Below are 11803 nucleotides of genomic sequence, written 5' to 3' on the forward strand. Positions count from 1 at the left end.
GGGCCATGTGGTGGCCGGCAGCTGGTCCGGGAGACATGAGGCAGCAGCAAGAGACAGAGACATGATTGGCACACGATGCAAAGTGAGGTTGGATTTATTTGGTTATGAATGGGGAAGGGAGAGAGAGAGAGAGAGAGAGAGAGAGAGAGAGAGAGAGAGAGAGAGAGAACAGGGAGAAGAGGGGAGAGGAGATGGAAAAGAGAGCTCAGGCTGGAAGCTGAAGATCAGCCTGCCTCAGTGGACAGGGGAGGGAGTGGGCATGGCTTGTCTCTTTTTTTTCTTAAAGATTTATTTATTTATTATGTATACACTATTGTCAGTATTCTGTTTGCATGTGTGCCTACAGGCCAGAAGAGGGCACCAGATCTCCTTACGGATGGTTGTGAGCCACCATGTGGTTGCTGGGAATTGAACTCGGGACCTTTGAAAGAACAGTCAGTGCTCTTAACCACTGAGCCATTTCTCCAGCCCCCCATGGCTTGTCTCTTAAAGAGACAGAACAGATCATTACAATGTGGGTGTGGGGAATTTAACTCAGGTTCTCTGGAAGAGCAGTCATTGCTCTTAAACAGACTTTTATTAAGTAAAAAAAAAAAAATTATAGAATTTATAGCAAAACATGCTGAAATAAATGTATTAATATATAGGAAGGCAAGAGGCCCAACCTAATGATAAAACAGCTTTGATCTTAATACATTACGAGCAATTTTCTGTTGATGGCTTAATGTGTAATTCTGGTAACAGATTAATTCTTTAAAGTCATGCAGTTTTACAAGAGGTAAAAGTGAGGGAAGAATATTTTTAGACTTCTAAAAATAAGCTAAAGTCATTTTTTAAGTTTTAAGATGTCTTGCCAGGCAGTGGTGGCGCATGCCTTTAATCCCAGCACTTGGGAGGCAGGGGCAGGTAGATCTCTGTGAGTTCGAGGCCAACCTGGTCTACAAGAGGTAGTTCCTGGATGGGAAAGACAAAAAGAAGTCCTTTCTCCCCTCCCCAAACAGAGGAGCCTGTCCCAGAACTTTCTCTGTACACCAGGCTGGTCTAGAACTCACAGAGATCCGCCTGCCTCTTCCTCCTGAGTACTGGGATTAAAGGTGCACACCACCACCGCCCAGCCTTATTTTAGTTTTCAAGACAGTTTCTCTGTACAGCTCTGGCTGTCCTGGAACTGGCTTTATAGTCCCAGCTGGCCCTGAATTCACAGAGATTTGCCTGCCTCTGCCTCCCAAGTGCTGGCATTAAAGGTGCTCCATCACTGCCTGGCACAATATCTTTAGATTTTAATTTCAAGTAATTTCAACAAGTTTTAGACCAGTGAGGTGGCTCAGCAGGTAGAGGCACTTACTTGCTGCCAAGTCTGATGACCTGAGTCCACTCTCCAGCATGGAAGACAGCACCTACTCCTGAAAGTTCTCCTGATTTCACCTACTCTGACACCATATCACACATACATACACACACACACACAAACACACAAAGTCAATGTAAAAAAAAGTCAAATATCCAAAAACAAGTAAATAAATAAAGTTATTTTATTTGCAACAGTAGGTAATGAAAAGAATAAATAATTTGGATAGTGAACTAGCATACACTTACATCTTAAGACAACCAATGGGTAAAGAAACTAAACTAAGAAACTGCACACAGAGGCAGGCAAATCTCTGTGAGTTCCAGGCCAGCAAAGGCTACATAGTGAGAGATACTGTGGGTATAGCTCAGTGGTAGTGTTGGCCTGGCATGCAGGAAGCCCTGGGTTTCTAGTATCACAAAAACAAAACACCCTTCTGCACAGAAGAATGGACAGTCAAACTTGACAAATTCATCATTAGCTCCTTAGAGAAAGTCAAATCACTTTGTAGCTAGGAAGTGTAATAAGTATTTTCTAAAGTGCTCAATTCATTTTAATAATATCAGTAAATTATTTACACTCCCACATACTCATGTGAGACTTGTTATTAATATTTATGCTTTTGATACTACATTTTTTTTTTTTTTGAGATAGGTTTTCACTGTATAGCCCTGACTGGCCTGGAACTTGCTATGTAGACCAGGCTGGCCTCTCATGGGATTAAAAGCCTGTGCCACCATACTTGGCTCTTTTTCCTATTCTTACATCAAAGTCTTCACAAAAATTTCTGGAAAGCCTCAAATATATCCCTAATGTCATGAGTAAACCACAAAAATACTAATTCAGCAAAATATATTTTCATCTATGTAATAAATAAGCTATTACGAAGTTAACTTCTCCTAGTTTGTGTAAAATAATCTTTCATTTATGAAAAATAATGACCATTTTGATTTAACTATGGCTTAAATCACTAGACAAATCTCTTTACTTATTAATGTAAACATCTTATATTCACAGTCAAACTGAGTCCCTCAAAAGAAAGTATTGTTTATTATTATACACTTAATTTATACTAAATTCAATACAAATATTTTATACTTAATTTTTAAATACATACATGATATTTTAAAACGTTACCAGTCAGATCTATACAAAACATTGACATCAAAAGTCAGAGGCTGAATTTAAATTAAGAAGCCTTCACACAGCTAGTCATATACCATTCTAATAAAACACAGGAGTAATTCTTAGGAAATGTTAGTCCTATAATACTGAGCGATATTTACAAGCAAACATGATCCAAACAGCACATGCAGATTCAGGGTAGGTAAACACTCGAACACGAACTGCCAGTCGCACCTGATCACCACGACAACAGATTATTTCTTCACAAAAAGGAGACCTATATAAAAAGAAAATGTGTTTAAAGAGAAAGTCACTGTAGACACTCCCATGTATGTATGCTGACACTCCTAGCAATGATCAGAATAATTGCCTTTCTAGATTCCTTTTGTTTGTTTTTGTTTTCCAAGGCAGGGTTTCTCTGTGTAGCTCCGGCTGTCCTGGAGCTCACTTTGTAGACCAGGCTAGCCTAGAACTCACAGAGATCTACCTGCCTTTGTCTCCTGAGAGCTTAAGTGATTAAAGGAATGTACCCGGCTGAATTCATAAATTTCTTCATTATGAATCCATAAAACCCTTACCGAAGACAAGTGGCAAATGCACGCCTTGCGTTTCTATACACAAAATGTATTGGAAACCCTTTAAATGTGTGGCCATCAGGTACAGCCCTCCTGATAGCATCTTGAAATTCTTCATTGCCTGCAGATATGCTTGTCGTTCGCTCAAATTCATATGACGCCAAAGCTGGTGATAAAAGATAGGAAAGCTGATCCTCCCAAACAGTAGTGAGGCCAAGATCCTGTAACAATTAAAATAGTGAAAAATATTAACATCTTAAAATCCAATTACAGAAAAACGTACTTTCTACTGCTTTGTTTTTCCCCAAACTTTTTCTCTGTGTAGCACTGGCTGCTCTAGAAATCACTTTGTAGACCAGGTTGGCCTCAAATTCATCTCCCAAACACTAGGATTGCAGGCATGTGCCAACTCAAGATGAGTCTGTGTGTGTGTGTGTCAGAATCTAACTTTGTAGCATTAGCTAGCCTTCAAAGATGTCCTCCAACTTACAATGATTCTCCTGCTCATGCCTCCTGAGTGCTGGGATTGCAGATATTTGTGTTTGTTTTTAGATAAATTCTCGTCATGTAGCCCTGACTGGCCTGGAACTCAGAGATTTGCCTGGTTCTGCCTCCCAAGCTTTCAGGTTTTCTTTTTAAAGAAAGGGTTTCTTCTACTTAGCCCTTGCTGTCCCAGAATTCGCTAAGTAGACCAGGCTGGCCTCCAGAGATCTGCCCACCTCAGTCTCCCAAGTGCTAGGATTAAAGGTGTGTGTCATCATGCCCAGCTGAAGAGAATTTTTTTGCATTTTACATTTTAAAAATTGTTTTTAATTAAGCTATATATTCTTCTCCATTCCCCTTCATTCTTCTTCCCTGCCCTTCTACACTCTCCCATGATCCCATGCTCCCAATTTACTTAGGATTTTTCTTTTACTTGTCTTTTTCTACTTCCTATGTAGATTAGATCAATGTATGTCTCTCTTAGGGATCTCTTTGTTGTCAAGGTTCTCTGGGATAGCACTGCTTTCATTGTGCTCCATAAATTTGGGTGTTTTGTGTGGTCATTTTTGTTGAATTTTAGGAAGTCTTTAATTATTTCCTTTATTTCTTCCTTGACCCATTGGTGATTCAGGTGAACACTGTTTAATTTCCATATGTTTGTGGGCTTTCTGAAATTAGTGTTGCTATTAAATTCTAAGTCGTGGTGATCCAAAAAGATACATGGGGTTATTTCAATTTTTTGTATTGAGAAGTTTTTTTAAGGTATCAAAATTTCTCAGTTTACTATTAATTATTCTAGGAATGAACTAATAAAAATAAGAGGACATTATTATGTTCTATTTCTTAGGAATAACTAAAAATCATTCAATACAATGATTTATCTAGCATGTATAAAGTTCAAAACTACAAAATAAATACCAATTAGACAGAATACACACAGTCATCCTAATATAGAAGACATATGAAATTATATTTTATTTAAATTGCTTGGTAAGGCTTGGAGCCCTGGGTTCAACTGCTAGAACTACATAAAACTAGGTTTGAAGGTGCACACTTGTAATCTCAATACACAGGAGGTGGATGCAGGAGGATCAGTTACAGAGAAAGTTTGAGGCCAGCCTAGGGTATAAAAAAACTATTCTGTCCCCCTTAGCCCTCAAAAAGTTTAGTAAGACAATAATGCATAAATTCACCTACAACAGGGGACAAAGTCAATAAATCAATTGAATAAATGACCCTCAAGTATTTCCTGAACAGTGATCCTAAAAGGCACTATCTTCTACACTATAAGAGATTAAAAGGTAAAGACAAGGCTGGAAAGTTGGCTCAACAGTTAAGAGCACTTGTTGCTCTTACAGAGATCCATTCCCAGCACCCACATGGTGGCTCACAATCATCTGTAACTCCAGTTCCAAGGGATCACAGCCCTTTCTGAAAGTCGTGGATACTAGGCATGCAGGCAAATACTCATACACAAAAAATAAGAAGTAAATCTAAAAAAAAATTTTTTTAAAGGTAAAGACAATATGCTACCTACCAGCTGACAGAAAACTTAAAACACACATTTCTATGAATGCTCAAGACAATTATGATTTCATCTGTAAACACAGTGAACTACTGATATACAAACTAAGCAAAAACCTTTAGGTACAAATATCAAAAACGTCTTACAATTCTAAATATTTTCATTCTGTGATTACTGACCATGACAGTCTCCTGTCATCCACTCAGGGTTCTAGCTGTTGTAAAGGAGTCCCAAAGGCCTGAATCAACTTAACCCTTTCCCTGCACAGTCCCCTAATGGGTTACAGGTGCTACTGACTTTAGCTAATGACACGGATTTCAGCTACAAGTCAATGGGAAATGATACCTTCATTCTGACCTTAACTTATATTTCCCTGATTACTAACAGGTGCAGATTAGCTATGTCAGTTCTCATTCACAATACCAGAACACCACGGTGAAACCACAGGAATGTGTTGAAAACAAGCTTATAGTACAATAAAACATTGTCCTCATCTGTTCAATTACCAGGCAACGTGAGAGAAGGAGAAAACAAGGAGGGACTTTCATCTGAGCTGTGTAATTAAGGAGTCTCCCTATCAGCTCCATGCTGGAAACAGTGAATGCTTTATGAGCTGATGAGCCAGGAGTATGCTAGGCCAAGGCTATCAGTGATTGGGAGTCCAGGAATATAATGAACCAGTTTGCCTCTGACAGCTTTAGGAAAATAAGGAAAGTTTCTCCAAGAACAGGATTCTAAAAACACCGAAGGTACACTAGAAATACATCTTTTCTAGAAATTTTAGATTTCAGTCCCTTGTTGACTGTGAGTCATAAACAACTTACTACTCTAAGGCTTTGGTCTCCTAACAGTTTCTTTTAATAAATGTCCAAGTGTCAAGTTTGGGCAGTGTATGTGTGTATGCACATGTGTGCGCGTGCAATCCTGGGGACTTTGTACATGCTAACAAACACTCTACCATTGGACTACAACGCCTAGCTTAAGGTAAATTCTTAAAATATGTTAATCTCACTAGTAGTGGTGCACTAGGAGGAAGAGGTGGGCTCTCTGGGTTCAAGGACAGTTTGGTCTACAGGATGAGTTCCAGGCCAGTTAGAGCAAGAAAGTGACATTCTGTCTCAAAATAAATAAATTAATTAATTTTAAAAAACATAAACATGCTAATTTTATCCTTTTAATCAGTGCCATCTTGTCTTTAACGCCCTTTTAAAGGATATCTACATGGCTAATAAACAAGACATATGATCCTATTATTAAATGAATACAAATTAAAGCTGAAATGAGGATATAATTTTATGTCAACCCACGTGGAAGACAGTAAACAAGAACAGAGCTGGAGAGGTCACTCAATAGTTATAAGTATTTGTGGTTCTTCTGGAAGACCGAGTTTCAATTCCTAGAGTTCATGTGGCAGTTTACAGCCCCCTGTTAACTCTGATGGGAATCCAATGCCTTCTTTTGATCGCTGCGCACACCTCTGGTGTACATACATACATGCAGACAAAAACTGTCACATAAAATATATAAACCTTAAAAAGAAAAAAGCCTAGGGGTGGAGACAAAAGGAAATTAACAAAACTTTTTAAAAATGTATTAACTGAAGAAACCATTTCACAAAGAGGAAATCCAAACAGTGACATTCAACTACAGTCTGACTGAAGAATGTGAACAAATCTCTAATTCTTCAATCTAGGAGGAAGTAATAACTTTGAAGGTTTGGTAGATTTGTCGGATTCCAGAGAAATGGAGTGATAGACAGTGAGCCCCTGGACATGGGTTCTAGGATCTGAACCAGAGTCCTCTGGAACAGCAAGAAATGTAGCTACTACCCTATCTTTCCATTTGGCAATTTTTAAGTCTCACAACTATGTCCTATAATTTCCACCACAATAATTTTCATAAAAACAGTACTAGAATAATGAGTGACTACTGGTATTGAACACACTTAAGGAAAAAAAAGTTGGGATAGATGGGTCAGTGGTTAAGAGGACTTATTACTCTTGCAGAAGACCAAGTCAATTCCCAGTAACCACATGGCAGGTTGTAATTGCCCATAAATCCAGTCCCATGGGATCTAGAAAGTCACTTTGGACTGGGCACCAGACATGCAAGTGCCACACATACATGCCTACAAGCAAAATACTCATATACATAAAACAATAATTCTAGCCAGGCATGGTGGCACACATCTTTAATCCCAGCATCCAGGAGGCAGAGGCAGGTGGATAATCCCAGCATCCAGGAGGCAGAGGCAGGTGGATCTCTGTGAGTTTGAGGCCGGCCTGGTCTACAGATCAAGTTCAAAGACAGACAATGCTACACAGAGAAACCCTGTCTTGAACCCCTCCCCCTCAAAAAAAAATTAGAAAAAAAAATGTAAAAACGAAAGTATGAAGCTACAACTAATTTTGTTGGTCACCTTTCTGTGCTCTGACACCAGAAGTCTCAGCTGCATTTCGATTTCATTGCTTGTGACTGAGGCGTCAATTGTGGATGCGCACAGAGGTGGGAAGGGAGGGAGAGACGTGGTAGCCCCTGGAGCACACACAGACTTAATTGCTTCTTCACTCATGGGTTTCCACTTGGACTCATCATTCAAATCAAATATGCAGGTCTCTACTGCATCCGAGGGTTGACAGTTCCCCAGGAACATCTGATGATTGAAAACACAACCAATTGTTCGATAGGGGTACAATGGTTTGGGCTGTTCAGCAAGTGGAGGTCCATCAGGATTAGCAGGCTTGTGGATGTACCTAAAAGACATCATAATTTTATACGATGAGAATTTTAAAACTACAAAGGCAATTATCATACTAAGCCACACATACACACACACAAAGTACGCTGTAATTACTTGCCAAGACTCAAGTTTGGCCTATGCTTTTGCTCTCTGCATCGTCACAATCTGATGACTCGGAGTGTTTACTCACTTGCTCATACTTGCACATGAAGAGGCCAGAGGCTGATATTGCACAGGTGTCTCTATAGCTGTCTGCTTTTTTCCCTTGTTTTTAAAGATGGGGTCTTTCCTTGAACCCAGAGCTCAGCTCTAGGCTGACTAGATGGTCTCTGCATGCCTAGGATCCTTCTGGCTCCCCACCCAACATCTGGAGATTACAGCACAGTCCACACTCGGGTTTTACGTGAGTTCTGAAGGTCTGAACTCCTGTCTGCATAGCAAGCACTCCACTGACTTATCTCCCCAGCCCAGTTACTCCAACTTATCTGCATGGTAACACCTTTAGCAAACCAACATTATGGATCTCTGAGTTCGAGGCCAGTCTGGTCTACAGAGGGAGTTCCACAATAACCAAGGCTACACAGAGAAACCCTGTCTCAAAATAAACAAACAAACAGATGAAAAAAAAAAAAAGGAAGTTTATCCTAGAGAACATCATAATTGAAATAATTTAACTATACATTACTAGGTGTGACTATCCAATATATATTTCCTAATATGATAATAAAGAATATTTTAGAAGTACATAATATTTTCTTAAAGGTCATTTACTTAGTTACATTAAGTAAAAAAGTCTGTAAATTTAGAGTACCAGCCAAACAAACAAGACTTATATAATTTCAAGATGGCTCAGTGGATAGATGCTTGCTGCCAAGCCTCTTGTCCTGAGTTTGAGCTTCAGGACCCACATGGTAGAAGAAATCAGTTCTGCACATTGTCTTCTGACCCCCAACACTTTGAATCATTAAGCAAAACAAATAAATGTAAGGCCTCGGGTTTGATCCCCAGCCTTTAGTGTTTAAGAGCTTCACTGTTATCACGTATGATGTCGATGTGTGAACACGCACATGCGTTGTCAACCCAAGTGGAGCCAGAGGACGACCGTTTGGACTCAACTCACTGGTCCTGGACGTGCATTTGACTATCGCTGTAAACTTAGTTGACTAACCTGTGCCCTGTTAAACTCTCCCAAAACGTGATGGTCCCATCAGTCCCACAAGTCATAACCCATGCGTGAGGTGCCCCCTTAGCCTTGGTCCCCACACAGACAAAAGCCTCCAGTCCATATCCAAGAAGAAGGCTGCACAGCAGGTTGGCGTGGTCTTCACAATCACCCTAGAAGGTAAAGTCAAGTAAGATTAGTATGTATCCACAGCTGCATTAAATAACTAAAAACAACAATAAAAAGTTTCAAGTTTAACTATTAGTCCAATGTTAATCTGAAGCAAGGAGAAAATATGATAATGTGAAAAGATTCTAAATTACAAGAAACATTTAAAAGATAAATGGCATGAATAAGCAAGCTAAAAAATATTTCAGGAGGAAAGGTAAATAAACAAAAAAATGCTCAAATTAAGCAAATGAACTCTAACAGTACATGTATATGATTTCAGGCTGGGAAAATGCTTAGAAGAACAAGTAACGATAAAATGTTTATTATTAGGATAAAAAAAGACAAAATTTTATCTATATATTACTTATAAATTATGAAAAAATAATATATACAATGAATAAATATAAAAGATGATAAATTGAGAATAAATTATTATTTGCATCTTTAATCACATGGTGGTAATACAATAAAATACAATCTCTGAGCTCCAAGACAGCCAGGGTTACACAGAGAAACCCTGTCTCAAAAAAAAAAAACAAAATAAAGAGCCCTGGTGTCCGCTCTACCTTGCTCGCTGGAGCTGATTCCCATGGCCCCGGCCACTGAGGGCAGGCACTATCTGGATGCCATGCACAGGACAGCTCTACTTTTGGCATACGCTCCCAAAGACACAGGAATAGCTCCAGAAAACGGCACCAGGAAAGCGGAAGCAACAATTTTGCACAACAGGCTTTAGTCTGAAGTCTGAACTGTGCAACACTAGCTGATCCTAACCATGCATGCATTCATTTCCTTCTGCTCTGGACTGTGGCTATGATATTAAGCTTTAAGTTCTTGTTGCCTTGACTTCCCTGCTATGACGGACTGTAACCTTTCTCCCCAACTTACTTTCTGTCAGGGTATTTTAGCACAGTAACAGAAATAAAACTAAAAGGGTGATTAACTTGCTTTACAAAACAACTACTCATTTAAATAAAAATGTTAAACGTACATTATTCCTATTGCACTAGAAATTTTCTGAGTTTAAATATGTAAGAAGAAGCTTTAGAAACTACAGCTTGCCAATAAACATTGTCCTGAATAAATAATGTGTTTTCCAACTATTTTAAAGATGCAACCTATTCTCGGGGCAGGGGGAGCATTTTTGAGGCAGAGTTTCTTTGTGTAGCCTTGGCTATCCTAGGACTAGCTCTGTAGACAAGGTTGGCCTTGAACTCACAGAGATCCACCCCCATGCAACCGCCTCTTGAGCACTGGGACTAAAGAAGTTTGTCACCATCTTCTCCAATACTACCTATTTTTAAGTACAGTCAAGTTCTTTGAGTTTTAAGTTGTGGCAAGTAATTCTACTTATAAACAACTATGGTTGAAGGCTAAAGATAGTGGGGTAGCTAATCCCATTTTGGATCTTAGCTGTTGTATATTTAGTTGATTAGAACAACTGTCATTACTGGATTTAGGGTCAACAACAAATTTTCATATGTAAGTTGGATTTTTTTGTTTGTTTTGTTTTTTGCTTTTCAAGACAGGGTCTCTCTACATAGTCCTGGCTATCCTGAATTCACTGTGTAGACTAAGCTGGCTTCGAACTCATAGCAATCCACTTGTCTCAGCTCAGCCTCTTATGAGCCATCACCATCTGGCTTTGTAAGTTGGATTTTAATTCTATTTGGTGACTTTCATAAAACACATTTTACAACAAGAATTAGTTTGGGTTAATCAAAGGACCACGGTAGCATGAAGGAAATTTACCAACTCTAAGAAGTATAACTTAGTCAAACTTTTGTTAATTACTTGATTTTTATGACTGCTGGGTCCCTCAGGAACCTAAGAAAGGTATCTTAAGCTATCTGGTATGCACCTGATACCTTCTCCTTCTACGTCATTATGTGAATTTTAACAGATTTGACACTGATTTAATAAGTATAGTCTCATTAAATCTACCTCAAATAATTACAAAGCCAGGAGCAAACCTTTCATGTTTATGGGATGGAAAAATCCATCTAAGCATCTTTTTAGTTCTTTTATTATGAAGCTACATGAACCGAGTAAACATTAGTACATAAAATTCACTTGACACTTTTAGTTAAAGTTTAAATTTTTATGAGTTGCAATTGAGTTCTTTTTTTCACCAGATACATACCGAAAATCTAAGTCCTTCATTTGGAAGCCTTTAGAAATAAGGTGGGTAGAAAGCATTCATTAGCTGGGTTCTTGTTTTGGGGGTTTGGCAGTAAGGCACATACATGCCTTTAGTCCCAGTACTAGGGGGCAGAGGCAGGTGGATCTCCGTAAGTCCGAAGCTAGCCTGGTCTACAGAGCTAGTTCCAGGACAGTTAGGACTACATAGAGAAACCCTGTCTTAAAAACATTACAAAATAAAAAGGAAACCAAGAAAAACAAAAAACGAACCTTTCCAACTGACAGGTCAACCTCTTACTGAAATGTTTCCTCTGCTGTATGAACTGTCCTTGGTGACTGTACATGACCACCAACAAAATGACTACAAAACAGCAGCAGGGGAAGAAACTTATCTGTTCCGGTTTCACTGACAGTAAATGGTAAAAGCAGTCTTACTTGCTCACTATATTAGTAACATTTTTAGAGTTTAGAAGATTAGGAATCATCCCATACTCTAAGTTAAATTACTGAAACCATTAAAAGTATATTTTCA

General features: G+C 38.8%; 1 protein-coding gene across 1 annotated transcript in view; it reads right to left on the reverse strand.

Moving 5' to 3' along the window:
• Positions 1–1544: 1544 nt before the first annotated feature.
• Positions 1545–11803, reverse strand: part of Cep76 (centrosomal protein 76) — a 25622-nt gene continuing 15363 nt past the window's right edge. Inside the window, exons 8-11 of the mRNA XM_005356397.3 lie at positions 8965–9131; positions 7476–7809; positions 3052–3269; positions 1545–2750 (exon numbers count right to left, since the gene is read on the reverse strand). Coding sequence (XP_005356454.1) covers positions 2612–2750; positions 3052–3269; positions 7476–7809; positions 8965–9131 — 858 coding nt within the window. The 3' untranslated portion in view covers positions 1545–2611. The remainder of the gene's footprint in view (positions 2751–3051; positions 3270–7475; positions 7810–8964; positions 9132–11803) is intronic.

Source organism: Microtus ochrogaster, chromosome 18 (genome assembly GCF_000317375.1).
Source record: "Microtus ochrogaster isolate Prairie Vole_2 chromosome 18, MicOch1.0, whole genome shotgun sequence".
Lineage (NCBI taxonomy): Eukaryota > Metazoa > Chordata > Mammalia > Rodentia > Cricetidae > Microtus > Microtus ochrogaster.